General features: G+C 38.8%; 1 protein-coding gene across 3 annotated transcripts in view; it reads left to right on the forward strand.

Moving 5' to 3' along the window:
• cntn5 (contactin 5) overlaps nucleotides 1-23,250 on the forward strand; it is a 356,151-nt gene that overhangs the window by 137,548 nt on the left and 195,353 nt on the right. For 2 of the 3 annotated variants that reach the window (XM_017701954.2, XM_037540216.1), the window contains exon 3: nucleotides 16,363-16,560. The exons of the other annotated variant lie outside the window; for it this stretch is intronic. In XM_017701954.2, the coding sequence (XP_017557443.1) occupies nucleotides 16,363-16,560 (198 nt within the window). The remainder of the gene's footprint in view (nucleotides 1-16,362; nucleotides 16,561-23,250) is intronic. 3 annotated transcript variants of the gene reach the window in all.

Below are 23,250 nucleotides of genomic sequence, written 5' to 3' on the forward strand. Positions count from 1 at the left end.
GGTAATGGTTGTCTGCCTTCCTTTGCCGTAATGTCTTATCTTAACGGAGGAATCTGGCCTAAAATTAGCATTTACGTAAGGGTTGGGAGATTAATCAAAAAGTAATCAAAACCGACATTCAGAACCTCTAACAAACTTTTTTTCTTTCCCGACTCTGTGTATTCATGAACTGCCCCCTTAAAACGTATTCCTCTTGTGTGTGTTCACATGACTCCGCCATGTCCACTCTGAGACGTGGAAGATAAGGCTGCGTTCACATAGCAGGTAAAAGTGGCCCAAATCTGATTTTCTCACAAAATCTGACTTTTTTGTTTGGCTGTTCACATTATCTTTTAGATGTGATCAGTCTGAACAGATCAGCTCCTAAACTGACCCACATGTGCAAAAGAACAGAGCTTCACGCTGCTTCGCGCGGCTCATCCAGAGGTAAACAATCACAACCGCCAACAAGCGCCAGTCGAGGATCAGCTTCATTTTCTCCAGCATCTCAGGAGCCATCATGAAGCTTCACTGAAGGACATCTGGACTCCAGAATGTGTTAGAGCGATAAAAAAAAGGGGCTCATTCACATCTTTGGCTCACGTCCTCGGATTCTTTAAACTTTGCTTTCAGACTTTTTAACTGTTCTTTGATGCTGCCTTGTTCTCCTATGGCCACGTTTGGTCTCTCCAAATCTCTTCAAATATGGAGGGTTTTGGATGAGTCTCTTCTAATTTTTTACAGAATCAAAATGTTTATGAAATATTATACATTTTATAAATTATGATGAATGAGTTGGACTGATATAAAAGCCGTATGAATTCCGATCTGACTGTTGAGACATTTTTCATTAAGATATGCAGAACGTATTTACAGTAGAAACCTTGTCAGTGAACTAAAGTGGGCAAAAAAATCAAAGAAACAAACAAAAACAAAATATCCATTCATTATTCTTAATACATTCATTATTTGTAATCCATTTATTATTCATAATCTGTTCATTTTTCATAATCCGTTCGTTATTTGAATGTAAAACATTCAATTAATCATGATAATGATTTGAGGTCACTCTTTAACATGTTAATTGTCATATTCTGCAATATTCTGTAGTGTTACCAGCGTTTCCTCAGCCTCATCGGTTTGAGAGAATTCATCAGTTGGTATCCTTTTTGTGTTTTTTCCCTTAGTGTTCTTTCACTACAATATGAAATACAGATATTTGGCTTCCCAGCAATAACGTTTGCTAGCTAGCTTCATTCTACAATAGAATGTAAAAAAACAGCCCATGCCAAAACCTGTGTAGCCCAAACCCTTCTAATTTTTTAAAGCTCGAACTTCAAGATACACCATCATAAGTAGGGTTTGTCTTTAAATTGGAAATGTTCACTCCCAGGACTATTGTGGAACCACTGTAGGAGGCAAGTTTACAACAAATGTAGCTATAATTACATTTTTAAAATTTTGTTTAAAAAAACTGTTTATTTTAAAACTAGCTCATAATAGAAGCCAGTGAGCAAGTGGCAAAGCAGCCCATGAAGTATTAAATAATTCCATTATTTCATTACTAAATAGTCCAAATAGAACACTGGCTATCCCATCAAAATGAATATATTTCCCAAGCTCTGTAGCCCCATTTGATGCAAAAACACAAAATATTCATAGTGCTTGATCTCTTGAAGCTGCAGCCCAGTCAAATGGTAGACTGTAAGTCATTCTGTGTGTGTCCCAGCTTAAATATTAGATGTATGCTAGATGGAATATAGATGTGTGGTGTGGTTTAAGCGATGCATGAAATCATTTTCACCAAGGGCAAAGGAGTCATGCGCCCAGAACCAGAGTTTACTGTGCATGTGCTCGCACTGGCAGAGAAGGCTAGCATATTAGCATGCAATGCACACCTTCAGAACTAGGCCCAGGACTGAATGTCATAAAGAAGGCTAAAGATTCAACATGACGTTTGGTTTGCCACAGCTGGTTACATAAACTCAAAAACTATTCTGTCGAAACATGCGCCATCAAGTCTACCCCACATTTACTTCTTCATGCAAGTTATTTTGAAACGAGGAACCAGCAGTGTGGTTTTGGGGTGTATTAATGGCTAATTTAAGTTAAGTGATACTTTTTTTTAATCCCTCAAACGGGGAAATTCCACCTCCGCATTTAACCCATCTGTGAAGTGAAACACCACATAAACACTAGTGAATGCGCACACACTAGGGGGCAGTGAGCACACTTGCCCGGAGCGGTGGGCAGTCCTATCCACGGCGCCTGGGGAGCAATTGGGGGTTAGGTTTCTTGCTCAAGGACACCTCTGTCATGGACTGTCAGGACTGGGGATCGAACCAACAACCTTCCAGTCACAGGGCCAGTTCCCTTACCTCCAGCCCACAACTGCCCCCACAACTGCCCCCAATTTCATTTCAAATTAAATACCAAGTGATATGCATACCACATGGACTATCATACATGGCAAGATCTCACAGTGCATTTGGCCTCTGTTTCTTAGGGATGAACTGAAGTATGCTAGCATTTACTAGAGGTAGGAGGATATAAAATGAGAATGTGTGTTACATGTACAGATGGGTAGAGTTGGTGATATCAGTAGCAGTAGCAGTAGACAGTGGGCGGAAGGCAGGAAACCAAAAAAAGAAGGGACAAATCAGTTAAACCCTATTTTTCAATGAAAATACTACAAAGGTATGTTGAAATTGACAAACAAAAAAAAACCTGGGGGTTGATTGGCAACAGGTCAGTAACACATTGTGTATAAAATATCATCTCAGAGAGGCTGAGTCTTTCAGAAGTAAAGATGAGGAGGAGTTCACCACTCTGTTAAAGACTGCACAATCAAACATTTCAAGAATAGTTATCTTTTTATATTCTCAACATAAAATAGCTAAGAACTTTTGCTTTTCGTCATCTATGGTACATAATATCATTAAAAGATTCAAAGCTAAAAATCAGTATTTGCTAGGTGTGATCTTTGGGCCTTCAGGTGGCACTGCATTAAAAACAGACATGATTCTGTAGAGGAAATTACTGCATGGGCTCAGAAGCACTTCTGAAAAATACTGTCTGAGAAAACAGTTAGTCACTGCATCCACAAATGTAAGTTAAAACTCTAAAATGCAAAGAAAAAACTAGATATAAAAAGGATCTAGAAATGCTGCCACCTTCTCTGGGCCTGAGCTCACGTAAAATGGACTGAGGTTAAGGGGAACAATGTCCTGTGGTCCAATGAATCATCGTTTGAATTTCTTTTTGTAAATGATGGGCACTGTGTCCTCCGGGCTAAAGACCACTCAGCTTATCAGTGCATAGTTCAAAAGCAAGTATTCATGATGGTATGGGGGGCATTAGTGCACATGGTATAGGTGACATGTACATCTGTGAAGGCACCATTAATGATATATACATGTTTTGGCAACATATGCTGCCATCCAGATGACGTCTTTTTCAGGACTTGATTATTTCAGCAAGACAATGTCAAACCACATTCTGCATGTATTACGGCAGCATGGCTCTTTTTAAAAGAGTCTGGGTGCTAAACTGACCTGCCTGCAGTCCAGACCTGTCACCACTGAATGCATTTGGTACATTATGAAATGAAAAATATGACAAAATAGACCCTGAACTGTTAAGCAACTGAAATCCTGCATCAAACAAGAACAGAAAATATTTCACTTTCTAAAATACAGCAGTGTCTCCTCAGTTCCCAAACGCTTACAGAGTGTTGTTAAAAGAAGAGGTGATGAAACACAAGGGTAAACATGCCACCGTCCCAACGTTTTTTGGAAATGGGGTTGTAAATCAGTATGTGTGTTTCTGGAAAAGAACACTTCTTACTCTAGTTAATTAATTGTCAGACTTAGTTTAAAGTGTTCCAGCTGCTATATTCCATGAATGACCTCTATTGCTTTCAGTCTGAATTGACAGCCGTTGTTTATAACCTTTACCATCTGAGTGTTATCACTGCTTCAGCACATTTAGACGGCATTGTCATTGCTGAGTGTTCCCAATTTTCTTCTTTTTGCGGACAGACAGGAGTGATGAATCAGTATTTACTAACATACCGTGCACCTATTCAGCTCATTTCATATATGTACCCTGTTCTTGCACAGTACAGTTCCAAAGGCTAACGTGGACATCTGAGCCAGCCTGTGCACAGAGAGGCTTCAGATGAAACAGGCACATAATGTTTGATGGGACACGGCAGGTCTCTTATGAATTCATCACTGTGCACAGAGGCTCAGGACAAAGACAGGGTTTAGTGAGTTATCAGCTCGGTGAGGAGGGTTTGCATATGATGTATGGATTGCTCCATTCCTAATGATATGCTATTGAATAAATGGTCTCCAGCATAATCAGCCTCAGTCAATATAATCTCACTCTGAAGGTCTCCATTAATCTTGCAGGCTATGGCTAATCATGTCCCCACACTTGAGCTCCCACCAATGTCTCACCTACTTATGTTATCCTAATTAATTTGGCATACCCAGGGCCATGGAAGGCTGGCTAAGTAGAGACAAGCTGGATTCGGTCAACCGTTTCTAAAACTCACTCAAAGAAAGTTAGCATGCCATTCTCAATTGCTCTCTGAGTCCAAGGTCACCGCTATGACTTTACTCTCATTGACTGAGGCATTGTTAAGAGAATCGTATCATGTACAACGTTTTTTACCCTATAGGCTGTATTAAGCACCTCCAACCTGTTGTTTCCTTTTGGGCTCTTTTTTGGGCCACAGAGGTGGAATGAAGGGACATTATACACAAGTTAAGTTTCAGAAGTTAAGCAGTCTAAATGTCTGGAGTGTAGAATTATTTTATGCCGGCTTCACACCAAATGACTTTTCAAACGATTTCACTGTGGCAGACAAGCCTTGCTGGAATTGCGTCGTGCTTGCGCCATCTCGATCGGTGAGTGTGAGGCGGTCAGGACAGCCGTCTTAAGTCGGTTATTTTCTCATCTTGAAGCTACAACAAAATCAACCATGTTTGATATTATACGTTTTTTACATCTTGGCTCTTCCAAATAGTCAAGTCAAGTCAGGCTTTATTGTCATTTTAGTTCTATACAAGTACACAGTGAAACAAAACAGCATTCCTCCAGGAACAATACAGGAACACAAGTGCGAGACAATACAATAAGCACAGTGCAGACAATACAGTACAATAAATAAATGCAAAAGACTTACAATAAATTCAAAACAGAACACAGGCAGCACATGGTACTGAGAGCTGTGCAAAGTGTGATGTAACATACAATGAGATATTAGCAGCTTATCAGAGAGCCTAGCATATATGAGCGTAGCAGTCACTGAGATAGCAACCAGAGCAGTAATTTACAGTATTTAAATAATGTAATTAACAAATTAATCAATTAATGTAATTACTTTAACTACTTAATGTAATTAAGTAATTGTAACATTAGGGAGTGATGATGAGGCGGACTCGTGTGCTGAGATTTATTAAGGGCAAATCCAGAGTCAGGGTCAAAACAGTCCAGAGCAAACACAGATTGAACAGGGAACAGACATGACAAAAGAAACACAGGATAAACAAACAACGGAGGCTGGAAGAAACAATTAACAAACATAGACCAAACAGCACGAGAATGCAATACACTTCAGACAATACACAGATGGACAACACAGGTGAGAACAATCAAGGGTGTAGTCAAGAAACAAAGGGGCAGGACTGGGAAGAACTCAATGAAAACAAAAGTACATGGACAGGACTGGAAGGTAAACACAAGCACATGGACAGGACTGGGAGGGGCCAATTGTGACAGTAATGATGTATCAGAGACACTTGCGAGTGTGAGCGAGAGAGAGAGAATGAATGTGTGAGTTTCTACATTTTGTTTTAATATTTCAAATTCACTGACAGTAACAGTGATGTAAGGAAACGTTCAGAGGAATTTAAGAATGGCTTTACTGAAGAAGCATCAATGGTTTTTCCCATTTTTTGGCTGTCTATTACAGTGGTTTCTTATTTTGTTTATTATTTTTTATGGTTTAGTTCATAATATCCAATAAGCAAAGCTGAATTGTGGCATGTTTGGTTGATGTCTAAATCTCTATGATAAAAAAAAGTTACTGCACATTTTTCAGGTTAATGAAATGCTGGGTGATGATCTGCCAGACTATACAGTTCTACAGTGAACTGGACTGAACCCTGGATCTTTACACGCCCAGCTAACGTAACTTTCCATCTGTACTACTATAGAGTGAAGAAGGAAAAGTTTCTCTGCCTGTAAATTTCCACCAGGGTGCATGTTGGGAAATACTCTCAAAAAATCTAGTTGCACTCTCGCAAATTGTGACCCTGCAAGATCCCCAAGTCTTTGCAGAATCACAGTTTGTGACTAAAACCTAGGTGTGAGAGGCTGTTTGACTTTAGTGTGTTTAAAGTCCTCCAGTGTATAGTTAGTATTAAGTGGAAAATTTTAACTCATAAAATCTGCTGTGCCACTGATTTGACTGTATTCCAACTACCAGTAAGTAAGTAAAGTAAGTAAGTAAGTAAGTAAACATTTATTTATATAGCACTTTTCTAAGCACAGCTACAAAGTGCTTCACAAACAACAAGTACTAAAAATAGAATGATAAAACAAAACAGATACATATAACTATAAAAACAGTACAGCTACATTCATAAACAACATAAAACTGACATAAAAACATAAAAACAATGCAGCACTATCCAATAAATAACAAAAGCATCACCTGTGACCAACCTCAAAAGCTAATGAATAGAGATGCGTTTTGAGTCTTCCTTTAAAAAATGTCCTTTGATCCAGCTAGTCTAACATCCACCAGCCTAGTGTGAGTCTACTTTCTGTCATTTACTGTGGCAACATGCTACCAAAACCATTATTTACTACTTTTTATTAAGTTACTATTACTTATTATTAAGTTATTACGGAAACACTCTGCTTCATGGGCAGCAGTCCTGCACATGTCTTCTGGTTTGAAACCGGTATGAAGCAGCACATTAAAAACCAAGAGAAATCCCAATTACAGATGGAAATTAATTAATTACAGATTAACAAATTATTAACTGATTTAATCATTACTGCACTCATGATGGAGCCAATTGAAATGATAGGATACTTGCAACATAGCAGCAGCTAAATTTTACAGAACCTTGTGCCCTCAATCATGCAGTTCAACACTGTTCCTCAGCTTGAATGATAAACCTGCCTATTCAAATAAGGACTGTTATTTTGGACTGTTTAAGGACTGTTATTGTTTAATGAGTAATAAATCTGTAATCAGGACTAAACCATGAAGTATATTTCTTTTTTTGTTTTTAATCAACAGGGCTTATGTTCTTCTCTAATGAAGTGCTGATAGTGAAGTTTGAAAATGATGAGCTACAATGGTGTCTTTGAGCAACAGTATAGTACTGTTACAATTACTTGGTTATTACTCAGTTTTAAAAAATCCACTAAAATTTATCTTGATAAGTCAGCACTGATTAATTGGCAGTTTACATTCTGGTTCCATTGACTTACATTAAAAGTAGAGTATGTTTTTTCCTTCTCCTGTGAAGTAAATTTTGGAGCTGTGAGGTTTTCTTCCGACAGCAGCAATATTTTACATTGTCTTACTGGTCAGTTTGCATCTTTTTCTAATGAAGTTCAGTTTGTGTTGATAAGCTACAGTGCTGCCTTCCACTGATACATCTTTTTCAAGTCTTGCTTGCTCAAAACATGCACCTACTTTACTGTCCCCACCTGCCCAATATAAGAAAGCTCTAGCACTTCAAACGGACAGTTACTGTTTCCTTTAGGGCTGAGAAGAGGGAGTGGAACTTGGTGAGGTGTTCAGGGGTCAGCGCCTTTATCAGATGAAGCCAGCATTTGACAAGTGCTTGCACTTGTCAGCTGAGGCGCTGGAACAGACAAAAGAGTGCCCTCCTCATAATGGGCTGGATTTGTCATGGACTAGCCGCTCTGTGAACCCGCAACAAGCTTTTTCCAGTGAGCAACAGCTGTGCCTCAGCTGAAAAGTAATGATGGCATGATGCCACTCCAGATCGCCTTCTTTTTTTCCTACAGTGACATTGATTAGTGCGTCCTGTCCAGCTGCAGCCCATAAACACATTTGTGCAATACAGAGCTGCAGTGTTCGGTGCCAATGTGTTTAAGTCAATACGATTTATGCCATTGTCGGGAAAATATGAATTATGGAAGCCAACGAGATAAGAGAGCTGGGAAACCAAGTGCATTGCAGTGCAATGCGAAGATAAAATAGGCACAGGGGGCTTGTGTGCAGTGGTAGTTTGAGCATATACAGTTTGCTGAATAGGCCAAAGATATTCAAAGAGGTTCATTTGAGAGAATGATCCATTTCTCTAAGCTGCAATGTGTCCATGTTGCAGATGGAAGAGTGATATTGTGCATGATAAACTACATGCTAAAAAATGTAGGCATAATGGAAATGCAACAGTTGCCGCAAAATAAGCTGGCTTTTAATGTCAGTCAGCCATTTTGTTGTTTAATTTGATCCTTCTGTGTTCGGCTAATGACTTTTGAGCACTGAGTGCAGTAACTGTCTCGGTGAGAAACAGCGAAAAGTGCAGTGGTTGCATCTCATGACTTTCTGTCCCAGCTATCCTGAGTAGAGTCTTTTTGGGACTATGTTCAGTCTTCCAAGGTGGTCACATTTCCTGCAACGCACGATCCAAATAATCACAAACAATGATGTTGAGGTTTGGGTTCTAGTGAGGGCAGCCAATTGTTCAGAGAACCCCAGCAACTTCCATGTTTCTTCTGTTTCCTTCCTTTCTCAAGTGAACTGTCTGACTGTCCACACAATAATTTTTCATGAATTTTAAATCATGATAAAATATCTTCTCTTCTTTTAACAGTAGCTAAATAGTATTTACTTGTATTTTGGGGGGAGACAAAATAAATAAAAGAATTTATGAACTGTATGGCAGTGAAAGGTGTGGCTAAATTGAGCTTCTGCTGTGCCAGCATGTGTCTTTGTTGTGTTGGACCTGCTTTATCATTTCGAGAGTTGAGTTCCAGTGCGTGGTGCATCTGGACGAGTGTCTCATCTTCTTGACCATTTAAGGCTGAACTTTCAGCTCTGCTGTGTTTGCAGGACTGTGTTTGAAATGTCTGACTATTTTACAGTGCTTGGCTAAAGCCCCGGCAAACCTGCCACTACAGAGAACCACTGTGATGACCCTCTGTATAATGTGTGTTGCACAGGGCATATATATGCTTGAATGGTAGATTCCTTGCTGCAGGTCATATTGTGAGCGCAGTCTGTTCTCATAATGGTGACCTTTATTCATCCCGTTTCAGATGGAACTTTAGTTTAGTTCCAAACTTCCATTAAAACTGCAGTGGTTGCATCTCATGACTTCCAGTCCCAGCTGTCCTAAGTAGGGCCTGACTTATATTATGTTTATCCGATAATACTGATCAGCAAGATCAAGTTCTGGTGAAAATTCAGGTAACAAAGCAGCAACATGTAGCGACCTTGTTTATACTACAGCACACAGATGCAAATGACTTCCAAATGAACAAATGTCATATGATAAACAAATGAACAAATGTGATTAGCATATCAGTCAAAAAATCATATTAAACTAAGATTTTGGAGTTTGTTTTATTTTTATTTTTTCACCATACAACATACATAATCTTGTAGACACCCGCTCTTCTGAAAACAAGGTTATGAATTGTTCCACCTTTGCTGCAGTAACAGTCTCTACTCTTCTGAGAAGGCTTTGCAGTAGATGTTGGAGCATACACAAGAGCTTTAGTGAGGTCAGATGCTGCTGTTGGATGATTCATTCTGGAACACAAACATCACTCCAACTCATCCCAGATGTATTGGATGGAGCTCCATCACTCACTTTTTCTTATTTCTTATTAAAACTAGCTTAGACCTGGAGTTCTAGTACCTAATGTGGGGAGCATACTGGCTACAGACTGATGCTCATCTTCAGAGATTTTCCAATCTGCCATTCGGTACCGTCATGGAGAACGCTTGGCATTCAGCACAGTGACCTTAGGCCCATGTGCGGCTGCTCTAGAGTGTCCCATTCTGTTGTCAAGGCTTTTCTGTAGACATTATACAAGCTGTGTGTGTGCAGTTGAATACTTATGTCAGTATAGGAGTCACCTTAAAGCGATGATGTAGCAAAAATACAATCACCCTATTTGATAATGTTTTCCTGAAACATATCACAATATTAGGTCTTTGATAAGTGGACAAGAGGAATTTGATCATTTACAGGAGACAAAAAAGCCCCATTAGTGTCATATAAAAAACAAAATCAAATAAACAAAAAACAGTGATGTTTATTCAGTGTTTTATACCCTGCACTGCACTAAATCCAACTGAACAGGACTAATTGTGCTTTCTTTTGCTAATTGTGTCTTGATGTAATGAAACATACAGTTAGTCTATGTTTTTTATGTACTGAATTATACATTATATGCATAATAATTATAAACATAGAGTAGATATTGTTAGTGTCATGCATCACTTAATAATGTGTCACATTAATAAAAAGTCATTATATATATATATATATATATATATATATATATATATATATATATATATATATATATATATATATAATTTTATTGCCTATCCCCGCCTTAAAGTACAATCTACAAATTAGTAGTGTCCAATTATACATGCATCCATGAGTTTTTCAGCCAATTCCAACAGATGCCATGCATAATGAAAACAGACATATCCAGTTTGCATATGATCTCAGCACAAGCTTCTTCACAGTGGAAGGACCACGTCAACATCTGCGCAGCTGTTTTCGTATATGAAGTATATGATATGAAAGTCTGTACGCGTTTTGCTGTAGTGATGCTCAAGCAACACCTGCATGCGTTTCATCTACCCAGCCTTGCCTTACTTTTGTTTAACCCTTTCACAAAATGAAAACATGTCTTTCGTAAACTAATTGCCATCCAAATGTGATTTATAGCCAATTAACGGTCACACATTGAAAACTTGTATTTATGTTCGTTTTTTAAAGGCCCTTTTTCCATCGATGTTTCCCTTGCGTATGAAGCGAGTGGAGGAAATTAAGGTTTAGAGCAATTATAAATAAGTGGAGTAATTGCCTATTCTACTTCCACAGATAGCAGTATTTTGCGAGCTGCAGACAGGTCCCTAAAGGCGGAATGATTATTTCCAGTTGTGCTGTGCGATTTTATATGGCCTTATCGCACGGAGAGAAATAAACACCCCCAAAGCCCTGAGGTTTTCTACTGCAATCCCTTATCAAACCTTCTGTCTTTGCTGGTACTTAGCTAAGGTGCAAAAAAAAAACAAAAAACAGTTGTACATGTTAAAAGCATGCCTATTTTAAGACTTTCAGCTTTAAGCGTGTTAGATCCAGGTGAAGATACACACGAGACACAGTCTTATCAGCTTGCTATCTTGAGCCACCTCACAAATCCTTCAGAAAAGAAGACATGCACGAATAAAATGAAAGATCTAATGAGAGTACAGTTTGCATTATTAAGCTTAGCACCATTTCACACAAGCCCTTTTCATTTCTTCCAGACTTAAAGTGTTTGTTTAGTCTTAAAAGATGAGCTGAAAGGATGAAATGAATTGGTTTATACCGCCAACTGTTTGAAATCTTTTATGTACGGTAGTTGTGGAAAAGGCCACAGGGCAGTTTGGATTCGGCAGGCTATTGCTGTCATCGTTTTCCTCTGAGCTTTTGTGCTTTGAGAGAAGGGTGCGTTGAGAATAATGCTTTCTGACAGCACAGTCTAGGCATAAGCCTCCAGCCCGCACCTCCGAGAGCAAATCACTGTGGGCCTTTTGATGGCTCTGCTTTAAAGGATGTTGTTTCCTTTTTCTCATTTCATTCAGTTCCATATTCTGTTTTTGTATCACAAATAGCAGACGTTGCATTATAATCTGATCGGCGAAAAGAAGGAGGCAGAACATGATCAGGCATTTGTGTGTACAGTGTGTACAGTATGTGTGCATGCCAGTGTGTGAAGTGAACCCATGTGGTCTTTTGAAAATGTCTCAGCTACAAAATATACCCTGTTTTGTTTGTTGGTAACCTGCAGAAACCTTTAGAGTTCTAGTTATTAATATTGAGATACTGTGTTCTTACTATTATACTATTGTGCAGAAGTTCTTTAGTACAGCTTCCTTTCTTTTCGGGACTCTCAGCTGTTCAGTCTTCCAAGTTAGTTGCATTTTCTGCAACGTACAATGCAAACAATGATGATGTTCAGGTCTGGGATCTAGTGAGGACAGTCCATTGTTCAGAGAACTCCAGCACCTTCTATGTTTCCTTCCTTTCTCAAGTGTGTTGTCTTGTGTCTGATCTACTCAGACTGGAAATTAAAGAAATGAAGGGTGAATTCCGATTATTGTGCAATACTGTGTTTGACTATCCATGCAATAATTTTTTCATCAAATTTAAATCATGATAAAATATCTCTCCTATTTACAGTAGTGGTGTTAATCAATTAAAAAAATCATCAAATGAATCATAATAATGAGTTTAAATAGAATTTATTTGTATTTTTTGGGGGAAATAAAACAAATAAAAGAATTTATGAACTGTATGGCAGTGAAAGGTGTGGCTAAATTGAGCTTCTGCTGTGCCAGCATGTGTCTTTGTTGTGTTGGACCTGCTTTATCATTTCGAGAGTTGAGTTCCAGTGCGTGGTGTATCTGGACGAGTGTCTCATCTTCTTGACCAATAGAGGCTGAACTTTCAGCTCTGCTGTGTTTACAGGACTGTGTTTGAAATGTCCGACTATTTTACAGCACTTGGCTAAAGCCTTGACAAACCCACTGTCCTGGAGAACCACTGTGGTGATAATGTGTGCTGCACAGGGTGCATATATGCTCGATTAGTAGATTCCTTGCTGCGCGATCTTATCGCGAGCGCTGTCTTTTCCTATAGTGGTGACCTTTATTCACTCAGTTCCAGACGGAACTTTAGTTTTATCTAAACTTCCATCTGGAAGCTTTTTAAAACGAAACTTGCCGTTCAGCACACCAAGGTCATCTCTGTGTCTATGTTTGGGCCTTTTAGTAATTCCACGTGGGAATTGCAGGAGAAAAATGTAACACATTAAGGTTTCTTTATGAGATTAATTAGATTAATTGTGAGCATCAACACGTTAACATTGATAGCCCTAATTTGCAAACACAATGGTATCGAATGAAAATTTTAAATCTGTTTTTTGGTTTTCTTTTTTTTAACAGAATATTTTGTTTTTCTAGGGCCTAAAACTACAATTATGATAATCATTCCATTTTTTTTTTTTGTTAAAAGTGATTTGTCACTTATCAAGTGATTTTGTCATCGCTAAACTGCAGAAGCTCACAGAAACCCATAGTGAAGTTTGCTGTTGTATCACCATTTTTTCTGATTTTAACTTTTTCAAATCATTTGAAATCTGTTCTCTATATTGTGTGAATATTTAGTGATAAATGGACCAGAAATGCACCAAAATTACTCAAATTGAAATTTCACTTATAATATACCACTGATAATTTACATTAAGAATTAAAAATATTTTTACCTTCTCCTAAATAGTAGATAGTACAGTTAAAATGTAATAATTTGGAGCTTTTCTTTGGACAGCATCACTACTATTTTGCTGGGAGGGGTTTTGTAACAACATAAGAATTTGAATCCATTCTAATATTCAGAGATGAGTGATTATCCTCACACTTTGGATGTCTGTTTGTCTTATTTTAAAAGAAGGTAATCATGTATTAGTGCTTTGTTGGTGGAATTTACTGCAGCACCAACAAACTCACATAATTTATCTTTACCTTCTTCTATCAGGTCAGTCGATGATTTACTGGTCAGATGATGTTTGTGTCAAAGTGCCTCAAGAAATAATGAGTAAAAATGTATCAAAGGTCAAACATTTCTGAGGCATCTCATGAATGTATGGTTGAACCTCAAGTGTGTGTTTTTAAACCTACAGCCAAACTCTGTGCCTCGGGATCTCCACACTGCCGAATAGAACTTAAAACAGCTCAAGTCATTTGTCAGCGTTTGTCTCTCTGCTTGTCTACCTGTGTGCATTCTTCTCATCTTTTCTCTTTTCTTCTTCCCCCACTTCTCTCCCTGCCCCCATGGCTGTCTATCATCCATTAACTCAAGCTTCTATCCATGCATCTTTCTTTCCATCATGCTGGCTTGCTGCTTATATTTCCTTCTGTACAGGTCTTTTTTTTTGCGTGGGTGTCAGACGAGATAGCTGTCTAGACACCTGTCTGCTGTTTTTGGAATGGTTTCGTCTGGTGCCCCTCACCAAGAAGAAAATCTTACATCTGAGAGCTTTATTCTCCTCTGTGCTCTCCACCCTAGCAGGGACATTGAACCCACATAAAAGAACCCAGAGAACTCGTGAGGGAGGTGCATTGCTGCAGTTTTTTTCCCCCTGAATTTCCCATCCCCCTCTCTAATATAAAGGGTTTCCAATAATCACCCGTTGTGTTTTTGGTGGGTTTGGGCTGAAAGTGCAGGATAGCAAAGGTCATATTTTGCAAGTATTATAAGACTGTCTTCAATTAGGAGCTTATAAATGTCACTTCCTTTTTTCACTTCCAAGCCTGTCTGTGCAAATACAGATCTTCAATTTCTAGTTTCGTCTCTACTCTGCTGCAAAAAATTCAGCACAATGTATGGAACGAAGCAATGCGAAGCACACTGTCAGTTCATTGGGCTTTTCTCATTACAAAGCGCTGCATCTGGGGTATTGTTTGGCAGCTTGATGTACTGGAGCTTAGTCAGTACTTGTTTAAGGTATAATTGGAAGACAGAGCAAATGGGGATTTTTAACAGGTGCTAATGGACTTTCTAATTAAGACATCCAATGCTGAGGGACACTCCTCCTTTTGGCAGAGTTTTCCAACACAAATAGAAAATTTATAGCAATGATTTGCTGCAATTATTTAGAAAGGTGCTCTGATTGACACAACACGATTGGAATATAATTAGCCATGTATTTTCTGAGTGATAAATGAGGGGCTGAGCCAGAGTGGAGAATTTTGGCTTTGAATGAATTTCATTCTCTGTGTGTGGCTTCAGTATTCAGGATTCACTTTGCCACTTCCAACTTGTAATTTTTGGAACTGTCATTATTTCAGAACTTGTAATTATATCACAATTTATTTATTATTGCTGTTCATGTCATTCATTTTTAACAAGAGTCACAAAATATGCTTCGTAAGATATACAGGACTGTCCAAAACACGTGTTATAAAATGGGTAAAAAAAAATTAAAATGGGACTCCTGAAAAATAGTAGACCACCAAAATGTTCATCATAGAATAAAAATATTTCAGAGATTGGAGAAGATTAAGCTCCACTTTTGCTTCAGGTTTGAAGAAATCTGCAGGTGTTTCTGTCCATTCTTCCACTGTGAGACCACTCAACACTATGAGTCTGAAAGGATGTGTAGCTGTCAAGAAGCCATAAAAAAAGAGAGTTTATAAAATGAGTAACTCCTAGCAGAAAATGCCACCAACTTTTAAGCCTGAATTTTGAAGGTGTGGAAACGTATCCCTGCAGATTTCATTAATTGGAAGTTGTAATAAAGGAAAAGAGTGGAACATGTTGATATTATATTATACCTTATATCTCCATTTTTGTTGTTTCTCAGTTTTTAACATCGTTTTTACATCATTTGATGATTTCATGATGATTGGACCAAAAGAAACAGCCCAAATTTACTTGAAAAAAATTGTCTGGTTCCACTGACTTACATTAAAGTAGGTTTTTTTCCTTCTTCTGTAAAGTGACTATTTTAAATATACAGGTTTTTCTTCCGACAACAGTGATGTGTAACTGTTTAGGCTTCTGTGTAATTTTCCGTCTAATTTATGTTTCCTGCTTCATTTCTCATACTGGAAATTGAATAACTTGTCATTTATGGCCATTTTGACTGGAAGTTAAATAAATACTGAGCACTCTTTGACTTTTGCCCTGTACTCATTACTAGAAAGAAAAATACAAAATGCTGTACTACACATCAAATGAGGGAGTGGGTGAGGAAGACTAATCGAAATTCAATGCTCATATGGTTCAGACAGAACTTGAAAAAAGTATTTGAGTTCCAAAATCTAAACTTTTGACTTAGCATAAGTGCTTTTTAATTGGTCTGCAATCTGTTATTGTCAGCAAATATACCCACTTCTAGCACTGTATGTACATTTCTAGTTTAGGCCACACCCTCTTTTGTTATTGTGATTTAAAAGTATTAAAAACAGTATCATTTAGGGATCAGTATACAATCATTCTAAAGCAATGACGTCTATATCGAAAATTTTGAAAAAGTGCAGCTCTCAGCTTCTCTCTAACTCCGCGCTACCCCGGTGTGTCATTCTAGAGCTTGCCAGATCGGTTGCCGGCAGGCCCGTGTCATACGCGGCTGTGTTGCGGATGAAGCCAGATAGCTCCTCCTCCTCGCTGCTGAGGCCCCGCTTGAGGTCCAGGCAGGACCACAGCTCCTTCAGCCAGGACTGGTCTCCATTCTCCAGGCAGAGGCTGTCAGCCCTCAGCTCTCAGGAGGACTACCGCAGCGAAGGTGAGAATCGGCTCAGGCTGTCCATCTTCACTGTGTCTTTCACTCAGCTCTGAGGGCTACTGCAACTTCACTCATATCTCTGGTTTTCGCAGCAAAGGAGTGGTGAAGAAGCCAGGCTTTTTCATATTCCTAGCTTCTATGAGACATTATAAGACACACCTGGCCACAAACATTTTTCTTTAATTTGACATTTCATTTATGCAATAATGTACTAAACATTCAAATGTAATAAAGAAAACACTCTTTTATTATTGATAATAACTGCTTTCAGTAAGACAAAACCTTGCTGATAATAAATAAAAGCAGTTTACACAGACCCAGAGAGCCATAACTAAGAGCTGGCTCTATCATCAAGAGTTCAAGCCCTGGTGATACTACAGCCATCCTTGGATAGGAACATAATTGGCCTTGCTCTCTTTGGTTGGCCCCCATCACTCAGTGCAATGCTGGCTGGTGCAGCGCAGTGCAACAGTTTGGGGAAGACCTAGCAAGTGGGTAGAATTCAACACAACTGAAATTAGAAAGAAAATTGTCAAAAAGCACTAAATACGAAAGTTAATACACTATATAGGCTACAAAACTGCAGTGATATGTAACGTCCTCGACAGCAGAGGATGGCTGATCATCTACGGCAATCTGTACTTTTAATTATACTTGTTTGACTGTGTTTCATTGTTTCAAAACCTGTGGCTACAGATAGTCATTGTGGTGTCATTGTGAACTTCCCTTTCTGTTACTGTTATTTTTCTTTATTCTGTTTATCATGCAGGATGGTGTGTTTCAGTTGGTGTCAGACCTGCAGTGGAAACAATGCCCAAAAACTAAAAAAACTCTTTTGTTCTTTTTTTTTTTTTGTCTTTTTTCTCTTTTTCCCAAAAACCAAAGGGCCTGTCTTGTCCATTGTTAGTCAGAATGATTCCTAGGCCAGGTTTCAGTGCCCTAGAAAAAACACATCTACGAATTTCTGCTTATTTCTAATAGTATGGTGTAGCTAAACTAGTGCTGGTATACTGACATTTTATTTTTTGGCCATTCTAAATGAAATACAGACATTTGAAGATTGTGAAAGACATTCCATATGTTTTATGTGAATATTATAACAGAAAATAATATTTTACAGTTTCTCTTTCAGTGAAGAGTCCTGGCCTAGAGCTGCCGCACTTATGTAATACGGAATATGTAGATTAATGGCGAATGTTCACAGTGAGCAATGTATCTAGGACCTCCAGAAGGCCCAGAGCAGGGGTGACCTAAATGTTAGGAAGAGCCATTTTGTCCTTTAACCAAAAAAGACACATTTTATGTCCCTTTTACCATCCTAGCTTTAAATATGTCCCAGTATGTTCTAATATACTGCTATGGGTTAAAAAAATACAATATTAACAAAAACCCAGATTTAATTTGCTCTGCTTTAGGGTTTAGCACAACTATCGCCGCTTTTCTCGCATCTCCAGCAGGAAACAAAAGTCGAACAGTTTCTTGTAAAATGTCTCTTAACATTCAGTTTTTTTATGAGGCTGAAGTTGCTTCTCATTCATCAGCTTCTTGGTCAAATTTTCCTGAGTGCCTGTAAATGCAAATCCATTTGTCTCCAAATCATCGATGTTCCTCCTAAATCTTTCTCTTTGCCTTTTCGTTAGATACTAGCTAGTCAAGAATCTTATCTGCATTCCAGGGCTAAAGGTTGGTGAATTAGTAGTTGAAAGCTACATTAACTCCACCATTTAAGACCATTTATTGATTAAAAAAAGCAGAACTTTTACTGCAAAGGGGGATTATTTTTGCCTACAAATCTAATTCTGCTGTGGAGCCGCAACAGGGCAGTAAAAGAGTCACGTGTTGCTGACCCCTGGTCTAGAGTAACATCCCTGCCCCCCTGCCCCCACACACAAAATTGGTCTCACCCATTGTAAATCAAAATGTGATTAGTTGATTCCACTGTTATATTAGTAGTAATCTGACACCATAGGCCTTCAACCTTCAGAGCTGACTTGGCTGTATCTGCATAGGTACAACAGGGGAAAATCCTAATTCAGTCATTTATCACTGGGTATTTTTATATTTCAACCATTTTTTTTCCAACCAAAAAACTTAATGGTGAAAGAAAAGTAGTCCCAAAATGCTTGCAAAGTTTAAATACAACAAATATGATAACAAATTATATATACAATTACAGACATTTGTGTTTTAGTCCCTAGAAATCACCTTCTCTGAAGACCTCGAAGGCCCTAAGGGTTGCTCCTGGCTGAGAAATATAATGCTTTAACTGAAAAAAATATGATGCAAAGAATTTACTTGATTCAATTGTACACTTAGTCCCCACATTAATAAAATATATTAAGCCAATACAATTATTGCCAGAAGTATGCATAATGAAGAATTGAGTCGATGTAATATGTTTAATTAATGTGGAAATGATACACAAGTAAAGTAACAAGTAAAGCAAGTGAGGGCTGATATATTTAACCCAGTTTTAAAGCTTTTGTACTCTTCATATCTTTTCGTTTTCATTCTCACTTTTGCGTGTGCTTAATTAGCCATCGCACAGCCATCCCTGAGAGTGCTGCTTTCCTTGTACGACTGTAGTAACTAAGTCATCACAGCAGGCTCATGTCAGTCCAGCTTCCCGCGTAATGGCAAGAGTGACCTAGAGCAGAGGCCTGGCCTATTCATCACATTTGTGTGCAGTGGGAGTCGGCGGAGGTCGCGGCCTGCAGGAAATTGAAGAGGGATCATCAGAACATTTCAGTGTTCCCTGGGCCCCTGTCTGCCGTGCAGTCTCCCTGGCTGATGGATGCATTTGTCAGAAAAGGAAATATTCATTTTCGCAGGAGCAGGAGGGAGCCACAATGTGACAGCTATCATTACAAATAAATAATTTCTTTGCCGGTCGATCTGCTGCAAGTCTCCAACAGGGTTATGGCCCGTGGAGCGTTCTGCGTTAGCTTTGGAGACAAATCGCTCTCCTCCTGTATGGCCGAGAAGATTATTTGACAGAAGATTTTGCTATTGCTGCGGGTCAGAAATTTTTGACAGGGTTATGTTTTGCACAATGTGATGTTTATATCACTTTGAAAGTTGAGGAAACAGCAGAGAAAATGATCCCATTTCAGGATTATATCTTTTTGTACGGTAAACAGTCATGCAACAACTTGCGTTTCATGTAATGTTAATGTTCCTCTAACAGATGTGTCAAGGTTCATTTTTGAGGAAACTGTCAGCAACATATTCCTCATTGCTTCTCTGCTGCATTCTGGGCCATAAATCGACAGCTCCCTGGTCAGAAGGAATAGAGCAATAGAAAATGATTTGTATTCAGTTAACGGCTCACCTGAATTGTGCAGTTTAAGTGAATCTCAGGTGTCTGCAGTGGCATTTTGGGCATGTTAAAGCAGGCATTCATAGATCGCTGGCAACAGATGAGCAGGACTGATCGGTTCTGACTGGGGTCAGCGGAGGTGTTATTGTCAGCCCTGCTGGAACACTGCAGTGCGCTGGCTTCAGGGGGAGTGCTTGAGAGAGCAGCCTGGCCAGGACAGAGCCGTGGCACAAATGAGGCACTTGGGGACTTGTGCTGTCCAGGATATCATTAATTGTTATTACAATGTGGCCCTTTGCAGTGCTGATATTACAGAAGACTGTATTATGCTGTTTTAGCTGTCTAACCATCCCCAAGATATTCCATACACTGTTAGAAATGAAGGTTCTGTGCAAGTACATTTTTCGTTCATCAAGGTACAAACAACTTAATGTTCCCTCAAAGGTAAAACAGTGGTTTTAAGGTCCGATTGTCAACCTTAAATAAGTTTTTCCAGTTGAAAAGTTATTATTTGTACCTTTTTATAATCGAATGTTTTAAAACAGAACAGTAAAATAAAAAGCCTGGAGACAAGACAGGGTGTGTGGAGTCAGTACAGCTTTGAAAATATCATTTCAGTGGAATATGGTGCAGTTATGTCCCCCCGACTCAAGGTACTGAGGTGTGCCGTTGAAGGTCCCTCCCCAGTGACAAGAGGGTAACTGCCCCAGTGACAGTTTTGTACCTTTTTTCCAAGAGTGTGTAAGAGTGCAATTCAGTTGTATTTGCCACATTTGCCTCTGTAAAGGGAAAGCAGCATAGAGTATAAACCCCTAATAAGTAAGACAAGGGTGAAAGACATTTGTAAGGGTATCCTTCAGTAATGGTCAGTCTTTTGAGTTTTTTGAAAAAGGCCCTTTTTTTAATATTCTGTGAACATTTTGTGATGAATGGAACCATGAAATAGTTTAAATTTACTTGAAATAAAATCTCTTTATGTCCAAGAAATAGTTCTGTAAAAAAAATATACTTAACCTAGATGTAGCCGATCAGCTAAAGCATGTTTGATGTCTAAATTTTGATTATTCAGTTTAGCGCCGGATCTACGAAGTTAATGTTACTAATACTAAAAGTCAGTCAACGCCCAAATTCTTTCTTTAAATACAGGCCCAAAACTTCTCTAAACCCACTCAGACTAAATCTTTGTCTTCACTGGGATTTGTCAATGTTATTTAGAATCCATTATAACAAAAATTAAGGCAGCCTTTTTAGACAATAAGTGCTGTAAATGTGCTGCCTAATTAGACCTCCAGCAAATATATTGATGCTAGGTTACATTTCTGATGTTTCTATTTTACAACTTATCAAGAGTTACTTATAAAAAAAGGAACAATTTTTGTCTGAAAATGGCAGCCCCCTGTGTTGAGCTACATGGTGAAGATTTATTCATTTTTAGATACAACAAGTCACGTTTGTGTTCTAAATCTCATGTGTATGATGTTAATGAAGACCTAAGTGCAGTTTGAGTGAGTTGAGAGAAATCTAGGGGATGAACTCACAGAAAAGATTTGGGTGACTATTGACTTCCAGTGTTGTTTAGCTTCAGTAACCTCGTCCCTCACTTGTTTCGAAGCGTTGCCGTACTGCAAATAGCTGTAATTGGACATGGGTGTTTTGTCTGTATCATGCAACCCATGCAGAGGACAAAGCTGCTGCCAGGGAGATCATGTCCTCTCAGTGTTCCTCCCTGTCTTCAGGTTGTCATCGAAATGTAATGCGCCCTTCCCAGGGAGAGCCACGGTGCTTACCGTGAGACTGACGGCTTGCGGCGTCTCTCAGATGACTGATTCCTCTGACATTATCAAGCTGCTAAATCATAAACCACTCACTACCAGCTCACGCTGAGCCTACAAGCAGCTCCTGACAAGCAAGCACAGCTCTGCAGACGAACTGCTCCTTACACAGCTCTCGTCTTTGCACTCACACTCAATCAATAGGGTTTTAAGCCTCAACGCTTTTGTTCACAGACAGTGGACAACTTTTGTGGGTGCTAATAAACAGCAGTGAGGGCATTGACTCCTCTGTTCCTCTGCTGACAGTGAAAGAGGGAGCAAAGCAGCTTCATAAAAGAATTCGAGAGGAAGATATTTTTGAAACATGTGTGGGCAGATGTGTAATTACTCTGCTCTACACTACACTTTTACGTGTACTGTATATCTGCCTGGTATCAAGGTGGTCAATTAGTCCCAATGGATGTAGTGGTTGATGTTTGGAGTGTATATTGTAATGTAAGGCTTTGACAAGCTCGAATAAGGCCACAGCTTCATCTTACTGTCCACTCACAGGAGCTTATGACTGCTAACCAGATGGACTAAGCCTTTGCAGTGGGCTTCAACCACTGTGAAGAAACATTCTACCCCAAAACAGCATGCAGGTCATGTGTGATATTGATTAACAAACCTAAACATAGTTTGTGCATTTAAGGGGGATTGTGCAATAATGGATGAAGATACTAGACATGCAGATGACTATAGTTTTGGCACCCCAGTATGTTGTGTTAGAGGACTTATCTAAGAGAAAATAAACAAAACATGTCATTTGACCACAATGGTTTAGATGATTGTTTAATTTGCCAGTGTTTGGGGAGTTTGCAGCTGTCAGTTTTTCTTGGAAGTTTCTTCTCCTTTTAAAACTAGAAGAAAAATAGCAGTAACATCTCACAGGTGCGTTGTCGGATGACTTCCTTTAACTGTTAAAGGAAGAGGAAAATGAAGGGGAAATTGCCTTTTTAATACGCTTGCCTATTATTTTCACCTTAAACATTTAAAACATTTGCGTAAGTACTGTCATTACTGAAAGTTTGTGAGTTTCTGCCAGATCTGATCAAAATCATCAAAAATATGAAGATATGCCTGGCCAGCCACTTTTAGGCTTATATTCTGAAAGGTTGACAGTGGTAGTGGTCATAGCAGCTAGAATGAGGAGCAGGTCTCAGAAGATATGCTGGAAGAATGTTTACCAGTTGACAGTATCACTGCTTCAGCTCTCAGAACTTCTCCAGTGATCTGTTTCATTAAGCAGGATTCCTCGCTTAGCCAGCTAACTTTAAACTTAGTTCAACCAAACCCTGGATTTACTGTCTCACAGTGGAGGGTGAATCACTTTTTACCAGGATAAATTACCATGGCAACATACACTGCATGCCTAACCTGTTTCACAGCAGGCTAAGTTTGTGATTTTAGGTCATAAACTGCTCTTTAGGGTGAGATTCTGACAAATCAGAGACAGCCTCCTTTTTGCCCCTTTACTTTTTGTATATTTATGTGGTGTGATTTCCTTTGCCTTTTTTGAAAAATAAGCTTGACTCCTCCTCATGTTTCAGTCATGATTAG

This window comes from Pygocentrus nattereri, chromosome 7 (genome assembly GCF_015220715.1).
Source record: "Pygocentrus nattereri isolate fPygNat1 chromosome 7, fPygNat1.pri, whole genome shotgun sequence".
Taxonomy (NCBI): Eukaryota; Metazoa; Chordata; class Actinopteri; order Characiformes; family Serrasalmidae; genus Pygocentrus; species Pygocentrus nattereri.